General features: G+C 43.4%; 2 protein-coding genes across 2 annotated transcripts; one reads left to right on the top strand and one right to left on the bottom strand.

The window, feature by feature from the left end:
* The first annotated feature begins 5,379 nt into the window (after positions 1 to 5,379).
* Positions 5,380 to 7,015, top strand: LOC147880312 (uncharacterized). Its single transcript, XM_087371332.1, has 4 exons — positions 5,380 to 5,524; positions 5,805 to 6,076; positions 6,223 to 6,443; positions 6,529 to 7,015. The coding sequence occupies exons 1-4, from the start codon at positions 5,380 to 5,382 to the stop codon at positions 6,920 to 6,922; spliced, it is 1,032 nt and encodes a 343-aa protein (XP_087227458.1). The 3' UTR covers positions 6,923 to 7,015.
* Positions 7,016 to 15,930: 8,915 nt separating this feature from the next.
* LOC147880311 (10 kDa chaperonin, mitochondrial-like) lies at positions 15,931 to 20,480 on the bottom strand. The gene is made up of 3 exons (XM_087371018.1): positions 20,265 to 20,480; positions 20,039 to 20,178; positions 15,931 to 16,210 (listed from the first exon to the last, which is right to left on the bottom strand). Exons 1-3 carry the CDS (start codon positions 20,373 to 20,375, stop codon positions 16,162 to 16,164), a joined length of 300 nt encoding a protein of 99 aa, XP_087227144.1. The 5' UTR covers positions 20,376 to 20,480; the 3' UTR covers positions 15,931 to 16,161.
* Positions 20,481 to 20,819: the final 339 nt, after the last annotated feature.

Here is a 20,819-nt window from a genome sequence, read left to right as displayed (position 1 = left end):
CTAGGTGCTAATTCCAATCTTTAATCTACAATTGAGCCACCTTGTGAGCATCTAGGTGGATGATGCCCATATCCTCAAAGAAAGGTTGTAACATATGCATATAGAGGGGGGCTTCATCCATTTCTTTGTGGGGCTTTTTAGACTATCAAAAGATACAAACACATAGTTGTGACTTCTAAAATAGCAATCTGTATCATCTATTCAATCAATTTAAGTTGGTGAGTATAGTAAAGCAAGTAGATTGGCCAATTAGGCCAAGACACATGCATCAGTTTGTCCATTATAAACCCACACTCGGACTAGTAGGTCTCCTTGAACTTCTCTGCCTTCCCTTGCACTGTTGGATCAAACTCACGATAGGCCTAATCATAAGAATGACATTTTGGATGGCAGGTCACCCAACTGCTCTATATGATGATGGAAATTTGGCTTGGCTAGGAACAGAGTGCAAAATGCCATCTGATCCAAGTGAGGGTGAAATGAGAAACACTTCATGGGAAATAGTTAGGGGCTCAGCGAAAAATGAGTGCTCTGGTTGTGTTTGTATGGCCACCTCTAGTTGATGAAGGGGGGAGATCTATGTACTTATGCTCTTCTAGTGTCTCAGGAGACAAGGCTTTGTACCAATAAAGGGCACATAGAGAGGCTCAGTGTTGAGAAGAAATAAGGCCTATGCTGTAGTATCCTCCTCTGAGCTCTCCCTAGTAACCTACATTGCTTGGGTAGTTTGATCCATGGACATGCTCTTCATGCCAATTGGCTGCACTCTGTAATGGTGAGGATGTGCGATATGAGAAGGGGGTGTGAGACTATGAGTGATACGAGAAGAGACTATGAGTGGGCCCTTCTTGCCTAGTTGCTCCTTCCTCATCATCATTAATACCTTTGTACTAAGCAGCTATGACTGGGTGCTATAAAGGCTTATCAAGTTAACAAGATAGGGATGAATGTGCTCTAAAGTGGGCACTTTGTTGTGGAGGGTTGCATTGTCTACTCGAAGTGGGCAAAGCTTGGCATTGGGAGTAACAAGGGACTTGAGTTGTTCTTCCTCCTAGATCATCAGTTGTCTTTTCAAATAGTTGTGTGAGAAGCATCTACAAGGGTCATGCTTTAGATTTTAATATACAAGCTTACTTTTTCAATCTATGGCATAGTTTTTTTCTTGCTCATCCCTTCGCAATCGGTGTACGCTATCATTTTGCAAATATGTTGTAGTTGTGAACAAAAGTGGATACATATGAGAATTAGGATGTGGGACCTTGATTTGAATGGATGCTATGCAAGGGATTCTATCTAGATGTAGTCACCTTTGCTTTGCAACTTAAAGCCTATGGCAAAAATGCTTAGCAATGCCTTGGTCTAACACTACATGAGGTGTGCTCATAAAAGTATTGCCTTGGTGGAACATTGCATGAGGTGTGCTCACAAAAGCATTTCCTTGGTGGAACATGGCATGAGGTGTGCTCTATCTAAAGGTAATTTTAGACTTGACTTAGAGAAGGCTTATGATTAGAATTACCTTTGTGGTTCGAGCTATAACCCCCCAATCTTTTCACATTTAAACTGGATTCCATCACCAAGCCCTCCTTCATGGCAAGTAGCATGAGTAGTCACCTCGATTAACTTTTCCTTCTATACTAAAGATTCCCTCTGACCATGAAAAAATGAATTTCTTCATCCTAAAATGTTACATGCACTAGATTTGATATAATATAACATTTAGGAGTTGCAGATAATCTCACTAGTCCCTTATAGCTATATTAAATAAGATAGACTCATTGTAGAATGTGACAATTGTCTAACACAGCTCTAAACTAGTTTAAATTGGCATCAACACATCTATATTGACATCACAACCATGTACAAGAGAGGGGGTGCTGGAATATGTTTGCTCAAATGGATAACGGCATCTCCATGTTGTGAGTTCCCTAGGAAGACACTCGAAGGTGTGCCATGTCTAAGAGACATAGGTGGGGGCCTATCTTTGGGGTTATGGGCAGCTAGTGTGGAATTATCCCTCAATTATCCATAATCCAATTCCCTATGGTTGGCCACCAACTTATATAAAGGACCCCTTGGTCTTTCACTCATCAGTCACTATGAGAGTCATCTGAGGCACACTTGAGGAGCTTGCTTGAGCCTAGTGCAAGAAGGTCATATGACTTGCTTGATTATCAACAATATATTTCTTGTTCATGTTGAAATGTTTGCAATTCACTCTGTCCTTCTATTATGATAAAGGTTTTATTATTACCCCTTCAAGCTACATTTTCTATAGGATTTGTTGGTAGTGAACCGAGCTCCGAGAATGAAGTGTATCAAATTTTCAAAATATGAAACATCTTTTACAACCAACCAAATGAAAAGTTGTGTTCATAAGCATAAGCACACAGTGCTTAATTGCCCATCTCAATTGCAATAAACCTCCATTGTGTTCTATACATATTCATGTTCAAGATATTATCAATGGACACTACTCGCTTCTCACTCTCATCTATTCACCTTCTTTGTATTCTCATTTTGAAAGGACTTATTGTACCAATTTGTGTTTTTTTGGGGTCAAAAGATTTGAATCGAGTATAAAAAAGAAAAGTAAAAGTGAGTGATCAAAAATCGTCCCTTGAACTTTTGAGGATTGAGAACTGGATTTTAAATATGTCTTTGTCAATTTTCCCCCCATACAATTACAAAGTGTTTATGATGCCACTTAAAGACAAATAACATAGGCTCAGTCTTATTCCTTTTCCCCCTTTACCCATTTTAACAGTGAGTAATTGAGCTAAGCTAGTTTTCAATTTTGACCTTGAGCATTGCACCCTAGAATCACAATGAGACGATGAGAATACTCAAAGTTGAACGAATCAATTAAGATCATCAAATGGAGACTATACAGGTAAGATGCTATACAAGCATACTTGTAACATCTTACCTGACAATGGTTCTTAACATAGATAATCATGGAATTAATCACCACAATCAAAGTTTGCAAAGACTATACAGGCAAGATGCTATACAAGCATACTGAACTTCATTTGATAACATCTTAATAGTGACTCTTAGGCCACTTGACAAATGAATGGTGCATATGTGTCTATTGTATAGCCCGAATTTTGAGGTAGTACCTAGGTAGACAAAAAGAGTGATGGCATTCATATGGACAAAGTCACCCCACTTAAGATGTCAAGTTGTGCATTGGCACATGAATGGCTAGTGGGATGACTATGGGAAGAATTGCTTTGTTTATGTTGCTATGAGGCAATGGTAGAGGATTCAATAACCCTTTATTTTGAAATTATCATGGCTTTGTCTACCTTTTAATTTGGGTTTCTAAATTTGGGACTAACTTCCCCTCAAATTTTGTAATCAACTCCCTTTTGGAAAAGATGTCCCCTAATAAAAAGAGAGAGTAATGTCTTTATTTTTTTTAGGGGGGAGGGGGCACCACTCTTTTTGGAGAATGTTGGATACTCTTCCATGTGTGTGTGTGTGTGTGTATTAAAAAGTCCCATCAATAATTGAGCCATATAATTAATTCCATCAATTGGATAAAAAGTTAAAAAAAGAGAAACATATAAGAAAAAAATGTTTAAGACATCTATGTTGAAAAAATGCAACAACCAAAGTTTGCAAAATTTTCACCAAAATTAAGAATTTTTAATAATATTGAGTTTGACAAACATAATATTGAAAAAAGATGTTAAATTCTCAAGCAATTAAGGTTCTGGGGTCAGGGTCCACTTACCAACCACCATCCAAACAAAGTAGGTGTTAGAATATCGTAGTTACGTTTGGGTAGATAGGTAATGCATGTTTTCCCTGGCCTGTTATTGTTTTACCTAGGAATATAGACAACCATATGGATTCTTAGATAATTAAAAAAAAATTTAAGTCACAAGTGGACTAAGGAGCGAATGAGTGCATGGGTTGAGAAGGGATTAGTGGAGGTATGGGAGGATTAGTGTGCTTGGTGTGTGGGGTGATTAAAAAGAGAATGTAAAGGGGAGATTTCATGAGGGGTACATAAAAGAATAATTCATAGTTGGGGAAGTATACATGTATGTGTGTGTGTGTGTGTAAAGAAATGAGTGGCTGTGTGTGAGATACATTTGCTAATCAAAATGTGTATGTGTGTGTGTGTGTGTGTGAGAGAGAGAGAGAGAGAGAGAGAGAGAGAGAGAGTTTGTTGACTTGAATCTGTAGTCTAAAGAGACTTGGTATCTAGGGATGGTTGAAGGAGCTACATTCTAAGCAACTCGCAATTACTAGTCCATTGCATTGGCCCCATTGATGATAATAAAGCTCATGCTTGATGAAAGTCCTAGGTATTGGGTGTTTACTTTCTTGACTTCTTAACTTATTGAGTGTTTGGTGGATAATAAGAAGAAGAGGGGGGGGGGGGGGTTATCTCTCTCTCTCTCCATCCATTATATTGAAAGCTCATGTAATAATTTTGGTTTTGAGAGGGGGCTTTGTGTGTAGGCATAAATATTCATAAGACTTAGGCACAAATACCCACAAGACATCTCATGGAGAACTCATTCCCTCCACATTATGTATTTCATAGAGAACTCTTTCCCCCACCTTAGAGGGCCTTCCCGCGTCTCGTTGAGGCTAGGGAGGCTACCCATTCAACATCGGATGGTTTCAAGGGAAGCACATCCCTGCGTGTCTGCCTTGATGAGGTGCAAGCAAGAGCCAACCAATTGCACCTCCTGGAACTTGCTTTGCAGGTCTCCAGCACTTGGGAATGAAGGCCGTTCTTGGTAGTTTCAGGGAATCAATGCTCCATTCTACCAATTCAGCCAGTCCAGTAGTGGGATGCTGGGCTGGAATCTGAAAAATCTAAGCAGCCAGGGCGCAAGGAAAGTGGCATCACTCAGCATTTTACAAGCGTGGGGTTGCTAAAAGATCCTACTAGTAGGGCTTCCCAAGCACAGCTGGCTGGTGCTGGGAGGCCCGCTTATGTATTTGGCTAGATGCTCAATCTCTCTCTCTCTCTCTCTCTTTCTCTCTCATATCTCTCTCATGTAAGATAAATGAATGCAACGAGAATCTCCATGATGGAAAAGTTCACAACAAAGTGAGGGAAGGTAAGAAAACACAACATAGACAAGCTATCTAGGATAGTGGGGAATAGAGTATTTGGTTAGGAAAAGAAGGGGGTCCATGATGTCTGGCAAGGAACGTGACTACCATCAAAACAAGCTTCTATAAGCTCTCTCTCTCATTCTATTGGTTGTCTTCTTCTTCGTCTTCATGAGACCTTGCTTCTTCTCCTTCACCACCATCCTCTCACAACAACAACTGTGGATGTTGCTCGCTTGCCTCGTTGATCACTAATGCGAGCTCGTCCTTCACTCGCTTCTCTCCTTCTTCCTCATGGAAGACCATTTCGTCAAGTTTGTTCGCCTCTCTGATGGCCGCCGTGTCGCCTACCACGAACTTGGTTGCACCGATGGATCCTCCTGTCGTTCGCTTATCGCTTTGCACGGATTGATGTCGTCCCGCCTCGGAGGCATGCCGGGTAAATACCCTCACTCAGCCCAGCTCTTCAGCCTGTCCCTAGCACTTCTGATCATCTTCGGCTGCGCTTTTTTCCGTGCAATGTATGATATAATCGATGGCGAGGCACTGTACTCCCGCCTTCCGGCCCTGGATGGCCTAACAGGCGTCTCCACTGCGACGGTGCTTTGTTTGTGCTTTTCGGAACCCAGTCTCTGGTAGCCATGAGCTAGGGGCGGGCAGGAAGCTGTATTCTCAGGAAGCTTCATTCTCTACCAACTTCACGAAACTGTTTCACGCAGGCGCACGTGAAGAAGTTCTGAAGGAGTTCGGCGTAAGGTTGATCGCCATCGACAGACCAGGTTATGGTCAAAGCGATCCACACTCTTCTCAAACGTTTCGTTCCACCTGCAAGGACATTGTGGCGGTGGCTGATGCTCTTCGCCTCGGGAAGAGAATTTGGCTCCACGGCTATTCGATGGGGGGAGCTTTCTGTTGGGCCGCTGCTCGCTACATCCCAGATCGGATTGAGGGAATCGCAATGTGGTCTCCCGTTGGAAACTTATGGTGGAAGGTGGACAAAAAGTCCTGTAATCTCCCTCCCTTTTTTCATCGATTTCGCGAAAAATGTTCTTCCGTGAGCCTGAAGGTAGCTTGATAAGAAGCAAACAGAGTAGCTGCACTGGTTCTCACCATCAGATTCTGTTCAATGTTGAACAGGATATATCAAAAGAGGAGCGCAAACGCATGCTTTCAATCTACTCCACCACGGACCGAGTTCTTTCCTCCCTTTGCAAGTGTTCGCCTTTTCTTTTGATTAAATGGTACTCCAGAGTCTTGTGTTCTTTCATGGATGATCCTGCCGTGGACCTGACGGCAGGCCTTTCACCTGTCGATAAGAATTGCGTTCAACAGCCTGGAATGGCAGACTTAATGTTCAGGTAGAGCGCGATTCTAGGTTGTTGGATGAGCAAAGCTATACCCATCAGAGTATCGAAAAGCTAAAGCACTTGAGTCTCTGTGCAGGGACCGGATGGAATCCATCAAGAGGAGCAAAGGGTTCGGGGTGGCGAAGGATTTTGAGCTTATGAACAAGGGCTGGGACTTTGAGCTTGCGGAGGTAGGGGAGCTATTCAAGCGCAAGATCCACATCTGGCAAGGAGAAGAGGACAGGCTAGTGCCGCCAGGGCTGCAAAGGTGGGCACAAAAGCAGTTGCCGAGCGTTGTGCGTCTGCACGAGTTGCAGGGCGAGGGCCACATCTCGCTGTTCGCAAGCAGCAATTTGGACCGTCTAACACTGAAGAACCTCTTTGCAACAGGAGGAGAATTATCCCCCGATCATCATCGTCACGATCCAATGTTGGGTTCGCAGATCCAATTGCGCGAAGAAAAGAAAGAAGAGGCGACGTCCGTAGCCTGAGCAGAAGAAGAGCAGAGCCGGAAGAGAAAACGAGGAGGAGAAATTCGCCAACTTTTGAGCGGCGGCAAACTGCTGATCGTGGGCGTCACGAAGCTGGCCACGGATCTCTCATCACGATCTGATAAGATGTTTAGTAAGGATCTCTGGGCAGCATGCATTGGGAAGGAACAACTGTTGAAATTCACCAAGCTGGCGAGTGATGTATGTCTCTTCAGGATCTCTGAGCAGCGTGAATGGGAGAGAAAAAGAGGTGGAAGAAGAAGTTGATGATGAAGGAATGGAGAAAAAGAAGGAGCGCCCCGCCCTTGGCGAGCCGTGCTGGGTATCAGCGACTTGCAGAAGCTCGTAGGCATTTGAGCTCGGAGCCCATCCATTGGCACAACACTCTTGGAACGCACACTTGGCCCTTCCGTCTCTAAGGGAATTATCATTTGCTCCTCCTCCCTCTCCCTTCCTCATTTTCCCTTTATTTTTAACCCTTCACCCATGTGGCCCATTTGTGCACATTTTGCACTTCATTTGTCCTACATTTACATTTGCACACATATCATATCAAGTGGTCCACTTGGATTCCCACTCTTCACACCAACAACTCTCTAGGATTGTCTCACACAGGCTTCGATATCAAACACCCCCCTTTTGAAGACAGGGTGAGGGAAGAGACCATCATAAGGTTGAAGGTATGCACCCATTACTACTACTCTCTCAGCCGGAATTGTCATGTCAGGCTTGTCCTTCACACCTATTCATTGGTCCATACAAGTGGGATGATGACCACCATAACAAGCCCCTGTGGTCAAACCCCCCTTGCACTAGGCACAGTCTAGAAGATACCATCAAGCCTTTAGAGTGCAAGGCACACATACAATCATTTTGGGGGACTACCCAAGGTAGACTACAATTATTGACACATTCAAAACATTTATTTTATGCTAAAGGAAGAGGACTCATTATTGATACAATAAAGTAAAACTAGAAAGCCCAAAAGTCAGGGCTATCTTCCCCAATGGAAAGATCTGCCATGATAGTAAGAGCATTGTCTAGTGGTGGGTTGTCAGCTTCTGGATTTGGACTCTACCTCCACAAGATTCAATTCCTCTTCTTTCATTATTTTCAAGTCGTTTGAAGCATCGATTGGCTGTATGTCCATGTTTTTATAGTAGGTGTACTTGGTTGTCTTACTAGCAAATTGTTTAGTAGTGTTGCCCTTACTTCTGGTGTATATTGCTCCTAGTTCTACAGATCATTGTCCATCAATACAACTATTATTTCTTCATATTTCATCTCACAAGAAGGACACCAAGAATATCTGCATAGCTAGGATTGTTTTCGAGACTACTAAGAAGTAATCTAGCCCCTTGATTGCATTCACGAGAGTAAATAATGCATCAATAAATCAATCTGTAACCTAGAACTTCAAGGATATTTTATCAAGAACCTCAAACTTTCAAATGAATTCATTGGCTATATTGACGCTCAAGGGGTTATTGAACTTGCGGCTCAAGGGAAAACCCTACTATGATGAATGACTTGCTTAAGGTGGTCTAATTGATCTTTTCCTTTAGGTTCAAGGCCCTAAACTAGTGTCCAACCTTGCCATCAAGGCTCAAGACAAAAGCATTAACCATGTCTAGGTCTTCGATCATGAGAGATTGGGTCTCCTTCACCCAAAAATTTAGTGATCAGATTGGAGATCATCACCACTTTGTTTCTTGATGAATTTGGTTCGCTTCTTGTAAATGTTGGAGGCATGGCCCCCTTCTTAGGGCTTGCACTAGGACCCTAATACCGTTTACATTGCAAATAGGAGGGGTTGGAGGATACGTTGATCCTACTCCATACACAGGTGGTACTGGTGGAGGGATCCAAGAATTAGGTGGTCGAATAAATGCCGAGTTTGAAGAACCTGGCCCACTGGGCATTTGCATTGTAACTTGGAGTTGGTTGGGCCTAGTAGGTAGATTGGAGGTCCCCTAGGTAGTTTACCCCAGGCATATGCTTGTATGTTGGGTATGGAATTCCTCCCATGTCTTGTACCCATGTCGTTCCATGCATGGAATATGAATTAAAGGATGAGGCTCCTAATGGAATAGACGTAAAGCTGGGTAGGCAACTAGATGAGATGTTGTTAGAGGCACTATCTTTAGGCTTAGGATCAACTTGTATCACCCTACTAGATCTAAGGTGCATGTAGATGAAACCTTATTAGCTTGTATGGTATTTCCAACCCAGGCAAGTATTTGCAACCAAATTTTTCCAACTCTAGTCCAACCACTAAGTCAACGGCACTGACTTAGGGCTACGTCAATGGTACTGACTTAGGATTATCTCAGCAGTGCTATCTTAGCACTAACCTATCATCTTGAATGCTAAATCCACATGATGATGCCCCAATCAATCTTTTCAATTCTGATCAACTATCTAAGTAATTGTTACGAATCCTTGAATTTTTGGAAGCACTTTTGGGCTTTTGCTATCCCCAATGCTTGGAATACTATCCCAATGTCTGGGGTACTAACTCAATGCGCTAATTATTCTTAGTGCAATTCAAGGTCTTATGCTGATAACTTCATCAAAATTGATGAGATAATCCAATTCAACCCTTGAATTGGTGATTTTGTTATTCCAACATCCCCAAAATGCTGATTGAATTGGTAGTTGATGAGAGAAGCAAATGCAAGTGAAAGTCTACTTGGAAACTCCCCAACAATTGTGCAAAAAATATGTAGTCCTCGATGGTGACTCACCTGTCATGGGGATCTTATTGAAACACAGATCGCAATCTCATCTCCAAGCTCCCCTATTGAGAGAAATGCAAGAAGAGATATCCACATATGTCACTCATGTGGCTCCCGAGTTGTTGCAATTGTGATTCCACAAGGAAGAGAAGGGGAAGGTAAGGAGAAAGGAGAGGAAGAGAAGGGGGAGGGGAAGAGAGGGAAGAGGATGCGAAGGGACGCAAGCGTGGAAATCACAAAAGGCATGAAATGGAAGGAAGAACAAATGCCATGGAAGAGCAAGAGAGCTTGAATTGTATTCCCAAAGAATGCATACAACAACTGAAGACTAAAGTCAAAGGTCTTTCCTTAAATGTGTTTCACCTTTTAAAGGGAGGTCCAACCTTATTCTCTCTCTATCATTCTCTACACTCATGCTTTACAATCCTCTTGGGCCAACTAGCTCGAAGGCATAGTCCAACTACTGATTCCACTACTCAAAACCATCAAAATGGCAAAATTGGCCTTGCTAACCAATGTGGCTAACACTATTGTAGGAATAAAAAAGGGCATACCTTCAACTCTAGCTTCTATCCCTAGAAAGTAGATGCATATCATCAGGATTTCACCCAACTTATATAAAATACATTCTCAAAGAAGAGGCTTGATGTTGTCACTGTCTCTCCCAAGTGCAAGTTCCGATGGTGTTGGTCATCTATAGTCGTGTTGTTGTGTTAACAGCCACAGCCCCAAAATGTACAGCAGAGTCGCAAAATGCATGGTAATGAGTGATTAGAGGTGATTAGGCTTCATGATTTACTTTAATGGCCGTAGCCATGGATGGAGCACAGCTACAAGCTTTATGGGTTTTGAGCCGCAAATGGCTCAAGATTGTGACCTCGCCACTTCAGGTTTTGAGCCTCACATCCGAGTTTTGAGCCTCAAATGGCTTAGGACTTGGATGGGCGAGGTTAACACAAGCGCTATTTGGGACCCAGGAAAAAGCACCTCCTAATGCCATATTTATCCCAAACGCCCTAGTAGGAGCACCTCCTAATTCTAGGATTGTCCCAAGCGCTCTTATAAGGTTAACACAAGTGCTATTTTTGCACATGGAGAAGCGTAACAATAGGAACTGCAATAGAAAAAGGGAAGGAAAGGATAGAGAAGATGCCTTGGCACCTTAGGGGCCCAAGAGCCTTGTGAATGTAAAGAGAGGGAGAGTGTAAAAAGGAAAAGGGTTGGCCCTCCTTTCAAAAGGTCTTGTATAAAAGGCCAAATGGTTGACTTAGGTCTTCATTGTTGTATGCACAAGTTTGGGAATACAAGCTCCCTCTTCTCTTCCAAGAGTGTCTTTGGGTGTTCTCTTGTTTCCCGTGTAGTTCCTTTGTGTTTGCCACTCCATCCCCCTTCACTCTCTCCTTCTCCCCTCTCTTCTCCCCTTCTCCCTCTCTTCTCCCTTCTCTCCTTTCCCTCTTTCTCTTGTGGAAACACATTGCAACAATTCGGGAGCCGCTTGAGTGACACGTGATGGTTCGTGCTTTGCATTGCTCTCACAAGGAGTAGCTTGGAGTGGAGGCTCCGTTGGCACTCCTTCAAGATCCCCACAACATGTGAGTCACCGTTGAGACTACACACGTTGCTCGTTTAGCATAGGTGTTCTCAAGTGTAGAATAGGTCCTTGGGTCGTATTTCAGTGAGAGGTCCTTTTTTTTAAAAATTAGCCACAACTGAAGTTTAAGTCACAAGTGGAGTAAGGAGCGAATGAGTGCATGGGTTGAGAGAAGGGATTAGAGGAGGTATGGCACTATTAGTGGGCTTGGTATGTGGGGTGGTGTGACGCCAAAAATTGATATATTTTATTTGGCATTGGTATTGTTTTTCTCTATGTTTGATACGAGTTTGAGTATCACGTGATAGCCTAGCTGCTCTCACTTATTTCTATTTTCTAAGATATCTCATTTGGGAGCTTATAGAGAAGCTGACCTTTCCAACACCCCCTCTCACCGACACATCTCGGCCCAATGCCAACACATTGATGATGTTGCCCAAGCAGCTCCCATGATGAAACCCTCTAGAACAATTCGGTGTTGATCCCGGTTCCTGGCTTTTCAACTAGTGGCTTCTACTCCTCCAATGGTCCTGCTCAAGCAAACCAGCATCAGTACACAGGTCCATCCAAGGTAGCACTAGATGGCACCACCACCTTTAGTCATGTTCCTGCCTTTGAACTTGAGTAATCTAGATGCCACCATCTAGTTGTCCCTCTCATAATGAGTGCTTTTGTGCTTACATACTAGAACATCATACTGCTTTTATGCTTGCTCTGAAAGCAAACCATGCACCTCATGGAGGCACATACCAATAACCTGTGTAATCCTATAATGCCCCCTTCGGAATTATAGCATCCATCTAAACTTGAAACCCTGAGGTACTCCATGGAATCCACCCTTGTGTCAGTGTCAATAGCCACGTACCTGGAAGAGTCCAAGCACTCCCTACTGTCCTTCACCTTCACAAAGGTCAATGACTCCCTGTCGGCCCACATCTTCACTGTGACTTCCAAGTTTGCATATCTAACCTTAGTAACACATGGAGATGTCAAGCAAGAACAATTATCTGATTACCACATTAGCTTTTGGGTCACCATCTGAATTTGAGTCGGACTTCTTCTTGTTCGTCTAATCCGCCTTCTTCTTTCTGCAATCCTTCGCATAATGGCTTGGCTCGTCAGAATAGGAGCACTTCTTCTGCTTCCTCTTCTTGGGAGTGTCCTCTTCATCTCCAGAATCATCCTTCTTACGCTTGCCACCAATAGGCTTGCTCTATTCTTTGCCAGCTTTATCCTTTGCCAGCAATGCCTTGTCTTTGTTGTAGAGCTTCTCCCTGGCTTCTTCCTATAGTAGTAACCGACCCAGTCCTCAAAAGTCCGAGGTTTGGTCCTCCGTCCTGTTCTCACAGTCGTAATGAAGCTCTTGAAACTCAGTGGTAGCATCCCAAGTACCATTAAGGCCAACTGGCTTGAATCTACCTTCTGACCAACTGATGCTAGTTGATTCCTCACTACCTTGACCTTCGTCAAGTGGTCATGTGCCAAATCTCCCTCACTATCCTTATTGTAGAGTTGATGCTGAAGAGTCAAGATCCAGGATGTATAATCCGTCTCATGCAAATCCTTCGGAATGGCCCCCACCTATGTTGTCGTGTTAGTCATCTGGATATGAGGAATCACAGAGTCCACTGTAGTCCCTATGATTAATGCTAGGGCATGGGCATCTCTATCCTCCTATGCTTTTGAGTTCCTCTCCATCTACTGGTACAAGTATCCTCCCCTCTCTATCCACCATATCTTCCGGCTTCGCCTTCGCTCCCATTGTCAACTTCCGTAGTTTTCTAAATGACTCTAGATCTTCACCTTCTAGAAAGGATAGTTGGTCCCATCTAGTTCCAAGACTCTTCAAAGTTAGGGATGGTGAAAGAAGGAACTCGATTGGAGGAGGAAGGAAGCACACTGGTTGAAGAGACTTCTACTACTGAAATCGACATCCATACTACTACACCCTCCTCCTCACAAGGGCACAAGCCTCCAATCATGGAAGTCGATTCCCTAGAGCCTTGAATCAAGGTCGTCCTTCAACAAGGTCCCTGCCTTCAAGCTCCCACACTTGTGAGCCTCCTACTTGGGCTTTGATACCATGTCAGAAATCCACCAATAGAGGGTACGCACAGAAGAAGATTGATAGAATGGCACATGAGCTTTGTGTGCGTGTGTGCACGCGTGTGGGTGGAATTACAAGCTTCTTTACTTAATGTGCTTCACAAAGATATGTTATGCAAACTAGCAAATAGACAATGATCCAAGCCAAATATAGAATCCACCAAAAGAACATATTTCCGTCCAAAGCTATGGACACGATACAAAAGATAGATCCAGAGTCCCACCAGGATGTGGTCCTCTCATCTTACCAAAAGGTTCTTTCTACCATTTGCTTGATACTTCTAGATCTCTGAGCCCGTGTGCTCCACCTCAAGCATATGTAGACTCTCCATCAAGAACTCTGCACCTTGCTACCCTTGTACACAGCCTAGGGTTCAGCCCTGTATAGAGCTAAGTCTGCAGCACCTTTGGTCTTCCTTTGCCTCTTGGAGGTAGGCCCAAGGAAGGGGCTCTGACTGCTCCTGCTCCACTATTTGCTGACTTGCTGGATGTTGTATGAGGCACCAAAGGGGCCCTTTTTATAGGGGCTGGTAGCCCCTGTCTGCACTGACCTGCCTTGTTGGTAGACCCAGCACACCCTTCAACAGACCCCACACATCCCCATTTATGGGACTGTGGTCAATTATTCTAGGGCTGTGTGTTGGTCGACTTGGTTGGCTGGCCGAACAGCCAGCCCACCCCTATATAAGGGCAAGGCAGTGCCTACTTGCAGCCTCCCTTTTGCCAGGCAAGGACCCAACCCATGGTCTGCCCATGACCTACCATATCTGCGCCATCTACCAGGGCCCTGTTGCAAGCTTTACACCTTCCCACAGTCCCTCCATGCAGTGCCTACTTGCAGCCTCCCTTTTGCCAGGCAAGGACCCAACCCATGGTCTGCCCATGACCTACCATATCAGCGCCATCTACCAGGGCCCTGTTGCAAGCTTTACACCTTCCCACAGTCCCTCCATGCAAGCGCCTTTCACCCGAGGTATTCCGCCTTGCTGTGCTGCTCCAAATCTGCCTCTGCCAAGCCAAATCCATGCCACAAGTGCTTCGCCATCTGCTCTGTCTAGCAGCTCCATCTAATTCAGCCATCTTGTCTCCTTCTATGTTTCTGTGAGGTGCTGCCCATGTGGCAACCCCCCCTTTCTCTCTTCTCTGGACAAATCTTATCCTAGATCTTCCTCCCCCATGCTCTCCTCATTTGGGGACTTACCGATGGGCAAGTGACCTTTCGAAAAAACCACACAAAATTACTACTCTCTATCAAGACTATTTGATCAACTTTAGCTTCGAAATTCTACAATTATGATCCAGTTTCTTGTTGTGATTTAGGAAAAATAATGTCAAGATGTTTTTCTATATTGTGTGATCTAACGAAATCTTGTGAAGTGAACCTAATTAACCATGTGTAGTTAAGTGTCATTAGAAATTAGGTTCAAGTTCAAGCTGAAACAAATGACATATATCTTCAGCCTTGGTTCAAAGTACAATCCTAAGGGATCTTTAAGGTCAAAGACTTTGTTCATAACCTCATGTTTAGAAATACGACAACTTTAGCTTTTAAAACCAAGTTAGGCTTGATCAAATGACTTAAGGTGCTTTAAAAACTAAGTTAGTCTTAATCAAAATGTCTCAAGGCATGAGTCTCACTTTAGCTGTTGTAATTAGAGTTGGCTTGAGTTGGAATTCCCATTACTCTTGGTTAAAATGTCCTAGCCATATAGGGTGGCCTTTACCCATGATGATTCACCTTTTAATATGAAGTGGCAACAAACCAGATCCTTGGATACCTTTGTAGCTCCAAAGAAAGGCAAAGTGCCTAAACAACCTTCAAAAGGTCAAAAGATGATGTAAATGCAATATCGTTTCAGTGTAAAGGTTTTTTGAGGCAACAAAAAAACACTGGTTGAAGAGGTTGAAAAGGAAATGTGACAGTACTGATGATGCGAAGGTAGTTTTTGGTTACTAATAGCAGATGTCAATTCAACTAAGCTTTTCAAAAAACCTTGATGAAGAGCTAAGGAGGAAAATTTCTTTAAATCAATCCATGTGATCCGACACTTGGGAATTTGCCCTCACAATGACTATCCCCGAGTCTTTCGTTCGGCCTCATTAGTGAGTCAGGAAAACACGAAAATTTCTGTAAATCAATTCATGTGATCTGACACTTGGGAATTTGCCCTCACAATGACTATCCCCAAGTCTTTCGTTCAGCCTCATTAGTAAGTCAGGAAAACATGTAAAGTGCACTCTCAGTTTTTAATTCCATGTTTTGCTTACTTCAAAATGTTTATCGCATCAAGACAGTGTAAAACCCTTTCAGATCATCACTGAGACGATGGCTAAAATCTTACAACACAGAGACCATGTGACCTTTCACTGAGAAGAGACCAGGTGGTGGCAGAAAACTTGACAGAGAATAAACCAATTACCAATAATACAGAATATTGGTTTGCCAAAACCCATATTCTACAAAATGTTTAAAACCTTTAACATCCCTTCAAAAGACTTAAAAAGAGAACGGACAATCCAAAGTAAGTTATTACTGTCAACCCCCCATCCTCCCCTCATTAATAGTATTTGCATTTTCTATGAAAAAATCTATAATTACCACAATTGCAGTCATTGTTTAGACTCTACCATCAGTAGCATCAATTACACCGAAGTTAATGTCAATTTTTCTTTAGCTTACTAAAGCAAAGACATCAACGTGTAATCAGGCAAAATTTTGCACAGCCAGGGAGCTTTGCTTGTTTGCATGTCACAGTTTCCTAGAAGCAAACTGATAGCCCCACTAGCCATGGTTCAATTCCGAATCATTCCTGTAAAATACCTAGAAGATCTTCATCTCGGTATAGCACATACCTGCCAGTAAAGACAAACATGGTATGAGCACTTAAACTAGCACTGCAGAGTTATCCTTTTCCCTTGCCTCATCTAGCAATCCATCAGCTAGTTCCAAAAAATCAAGCAGACAACAAAGACGAAAAAGTGTTTGGCCATTCAATACTGTTTCTGTTGAAAAATATGTATCTAGATGAATCCAGAGACCACAAGGTGCAAAACATAGAATGGAATTTACCCCATGATGGTGGTAAATCCACTAGATGAATCCAGAGACCACAAGGTGTAAAATGTGGAATGGAAATTTCCCCACAATGGTGGTAAATCCAACTGAGATATGAATGTCTTATAACCTACAAGTCATGCACAAGGCTCGTAAGAAAGATCAACTCCCAACCAAGTACAAGAACATCTAGGAGCTTTTCAAATGTGCTTAGCTACACCCTTCGACCTCTGTCCACCCCGATGTGCTAGTTTGGCAGGTTGCCACCATGCATGCCACACGTGTTCCATGTGTAAGCCTTGTGAGTATTCAATCTTTTTGCAACCCTTAGCAATGACTTTCCAGCACAATCTTTGACCATTGGGTTAACCATGATAACTCAAATTATCCACAAAGTTTAACTAATTGATCCATGGTCATACTACATTCAAAATAAAATGTAACAGAGGTACTATGAATTACAGGATTCTATCACCTTCACTAAATTCTACATGTCCTTTACTTTTGCTGCCTAAGTTTTTATACTTCTCTTATGCTTTACTCATTTGATCCCCAACTTCACATCTACAAGAGCTACTCTAGGTTAGAGCACAAAGTTTTTACACAAGCTACTTTGCAATGGTTTTTTTTTTTTTTTGGGGGGGGGGCTGTACCTTGAGGGGAGGGAGTGACTTTATTTTTACAGAGCCCAAGGGTGTTGGAGTTAGGTCAACTTCCCACCTGTGCACCCCCACCTGAGGAGGACACCAGCAGCATAGGAGGGAATGAGAGATTGGAACTGCCATGGGTAGCAAGCAGGCTCCCATGTGGGCAGCCTATGGGACTGTGGACTGCTACACAAGAGGGCAGAAGAGTAGGCAGCTGCAGCAGCAGGAACGGCCTGCTTCCAGGCCCAGTTTTAGGCCTGCAGCAGGTCAACAGATGACAGGTCCAGGCAGGAGTCTGAGGCAGCTGACTAGGACAGTCAACCCAGAAGAACAGGCTGCAGAGTGCAGGAACAGGTCGGGTCCACCAGGGTGACAGTAGTGGCCTGCAACATGGTAAACCAGGCTGACTGAGTCGGGTACCTGCACAGACTGGTCGGCCAGTCTGTGGATCTGGTCGGCCAGACTTGGAAGTGCTTTAGTCCTACATAAAGGCTCCCTTGTTTGGGATCTTTGGCTGCACTCAGAGCAGCGGTATCAACATCCAGTAGTGCCTCACAGTTTGGCTGAAGCCCTTCTCTGGAAGAGGAGCAGCAAGGTCATCTTGCCAGCCCACTGAAGCTCCTTTGAAGCACGCAGGATGACAAGGTAGGACGGAGGTAGAAGGTAGCCTATTTGCATGAGTACAGTCCACATCTCAGCTGCTAGATGGAGGTAGATAGAGCCCATATTTTGTATCAGGTTTTGTCCATTTCAGAGCAACATAATCTATATGTTTTCTGATCTATTCTACTTCATGAGCATGTTCTGAGTTACCTCAGTAATACTTGTGTGCAAGTGGTAAAAATTTTGACTTGTTTATCTAGATGCATAGAGGCTTCAGATGGTTCACAAGTCCACCCTGCACACACATTGGCTAATATTTGGGCAGATACAGTACATACCCTGCTGGCCATTTGGGGGAGCATGCAAGGGTCTTCATGGGCAGCCTCAACCAGGAGGACTGTCTTCTTCAAGGAGTGGAGCAGCTCCGATTCTTCTTGGAGTCTCCCACAGGGTTGAGGTGGCACTTTCTGCCTATAGCTCTCTTACAAGAGTTTGATCCTGCCCCGTCAGGGTATTTGCTCTCTCATGCCTCGCATGATGTACTCTTCGCTTGAGCTTTTGCTCTCCAAGTTTCTTTCATACATAATATAAGTCTTTTCTTTGGAAAAAAAAGAGTGAGATTTGTTTTGCGCATTATGTGGTTCCTGGGTATATTTCATTGCAGCAGTGTTTGGCTACAGCGAGCAGCCTCCAACTGCTATTCTACCAAAGGGGTGTGGCGACCCAATCCTGTCCTTCCCTTGTAAGGGTGCATGGGCACCTCTGTCCCAAAAAGTTGCGATTGTCTACTAAAGGGGTGTGCCCCTTCGTGATAGGAAGCACATTTTTATGAAACGTGTACATGGGTGTATGATGCATCCCTTTGTAATGAGGGTATTTTTTTGGCGATAAGGTACATCTTTCAGAGGGGTAAACAAGGTGTGCCTAAAGTGAAGGGGTCTGCTCAACACGTCCCTGCATGCAGGGATGTGTCTCCTAAGTGAAGCAGTATGTCCCTTCACAAGGCAGTGTGTTCCATTGAATGAAGATGTACCCTATTGGATTGAGACGGCCAAAGCACACCAAGAGGCACGAATTCTAACATGTCCATTCTTCACATGAGGAAATGGAATGGGCACTATAGTAGGATTGAGATGGCCAGAGCACACCAAGAGGCACGAATTCTAACATGCCTATTCCTCACATGAGAAAATGGAACGGGCACTATAGTATACAAGTTAGGAGGTAAGCGTCATTATTTTCATATATGCTTCTCTCCATCTCTTCCATGAGCATAGCATGGAGATTCCTAGTAAGGTTTGACATAGGTAGGACCGAAAGTTGTGCTGTGGTACCATTATAGAAATCCTAGTAATAAAGAGCAAGAAGCAAAAAGAGACTATAACTATACGAGAAAAAAAAGAATTGTATTCAATGAGAACCATTTGTACATCAAAGTTCCATACAATGGCCCCTCTTATAAGAGCATGAGTGTAAATTGGAAAGACGTGCCAAAAGTCTAAATGCATGAGGAGCTCTGTATTCCTTTACAAGAGAGTGTACAATGCATAGCTATAATAGAGTGTTCAGGTGCAGATTTTAAGGTGAACATCTTTTACGATGGCATGCATCCCAAGGCAAGTATTTTACACTCGTGTCCCTCTCCATCTTTCATAGAGTTAGTTGTCCCCTCTGTGAAGGGTTGTGCCTTATGGGAATCGTCCAATGGGAAGGACATGCCCTTTCAAAGGCAGCCATCCATAAATCAATGTTCAGAAAGAATTTAAGTCGCATTGTTTCTAAAGATGTAGACCCTCAGTTCTATAGGGATTCTATCTTTAAATTGTTTTTGGAGTTAAAAGTCCCAAATATATCATGCAATGGCACTTTAATGAAATTGCTTAGACACGTCCCTCTTTTTTGAGAGGTGAAATTGGAGGAGAGCAGAGAGGGGCAGAGACATGAAATGGGAGGGGAGAGGAAGAGGTTCTACTTCACCGAAGAGCTATGCACTACAAAAGAATCAATTTTCAACTAATAGTACTAAGCCAACTTCTAGATCGGCCAGCTGGCCAGGGTTTGATATAATGCCTAGTCGTGCCTCAATCTCTTGCTTATGCAGCTGAAGCATCCCTATGAGACCTGGTGGCAACCTCTACCAAAAATCAGAGCGTACGCGCTCTACTGCATTAAGAGGAGTAAGACCTGCTCCGGACTTCGGCAACCCCGGGAGATGGGAGCACGACACTATATCAGCTCCAGTCCATACTAAATTCCGTGCCAGATGAATTAGCACTTTATCTCTAAGAAAAACTCCAGCAAGAAGGAATGGGCAATATTCGATCACGTTCGAAAAGCCTTTCAATAAAAAGGGCCAGCTTGGCAGGGATCACATACTCTTCCTCGCCAAGCTTAATCTGGTTGCCACCATAATCCGGAAGCAGAACAGTATCCCCCTCTTTCACAAGCATGGGAATAACGTTTCCGTCTCGAGTCCGGCCACCGGGACCGACTGCAACTACCTTACCAGCATTGACCTGCGATAATCAGAGGTCAGAGGGGGGAAGTCCAAAAGAAGATAGCACAAAGGGTGGCTCACAAACAGGCAGGGATATGGACAAACCTTGGAAGCAGTAGCTGATTCTGGGAGGAGAACACCGCCCGTTGATTTCACGGGAGGAACTACCTTCTCGACGAGAACTCTGTTGAGGAGGGGCACGAGCTTCGTCGCCATGACTGCTCTGGGAAGGGGAAGAAAACGCGCTCACAAGGGTTTCAGGATTTTGGTAGGGGAGGGGTTTAGGGTTTAAGAAGCTCCTAGCTTACATCTCTCACATTTTCAAAATGCTTAGTTTACAACTCTCACATTTTCAAAATGAATAAAATCAGTGTTTCAAGTAAGCATATTTTTCTCAACGAAGATTACAAAACTTGGGGTTTCACATTCACAACTTCGGATTTCAAAATTTTGAGTGGTTTGAGAATTTTTAAAGCTAAAATATTACTCCTCTTTTTTTTTTGCAGGTTTTTTCGTGAGAATTCGCATGTTTTTTGCTACAATATAACTATATTGCCTAAAATTTTGCAAATTCTAGAAAATGTTTTTCCCCGGTGAAAATGGAAATTTGCAGAGGTTCATTGCATAAGTTTATAGTTTTTTAATGAGTTATCAACAAAT

The sequence above is a fragment of the Dipteris shenzhenensis genome, chromosome 32 (assembly GCF_047967505.1).
Source record: "Dipteris shenzhenensis isolate YYH24624 ecotype China chromosome 32, Dip_SZ_1.0, whole genome shotgun sequence".
Lineage (NCBI taxonomy): Eukaryota > Viridiplantae > Streptophyta > Polypodiopsida > Gleicheniales > Dipteridaceae > Dipteris > Dipteris shenzhenensis.
Note: the sequence above shows the minus strand (reverse complement) of the source record. Positions and strands in the feature narration are given on the sequence as shown.

Coding starts and splice junctions, on each gene's coding strand:
- LOC147880311 (XM_087371018.1), bottom strand. CDS start 20,375: ATGGCGACGAAGCTCGTGCCCCTCCTCAACAGAGTTCTCGTCGAGAAG. Junction 20,179..20,264: donor AATCAGCTACTGCTTCCAAG/GTTTGTCCATAT, acceptor TGATTATCGCAG/GTCAATGCTGGTAAGGTAGT. Junction 16,211..20,038: donor ATTAAGCTTGGCGAGGAAGA/GTATGTGATCCC, acceptor CTTTACTGGCAG/GTATGTGCTATACCGAGATG.
- LOC147880312 (XM_087371332.1), top strand. CDS start 5,380: ATGGAAGACCATTTCGTCAAGTTTGTTCGCCTCTCTGATGGCCGCCGT. Junction 6,077..6,222: donor TTGGAAACTTATGGTGGAAG/GTGGACAAAAAG, acceptor AATGTTGAACAG/GATATATCAAAAGAGGAGCG. Junction 6,444..6,528: donor ATGGCAGACTTAATGTTCAG/GTAGAGCGCGAT, acceptor GTCTCTGTGCAG/GGACCGGATGGAATCCATCA.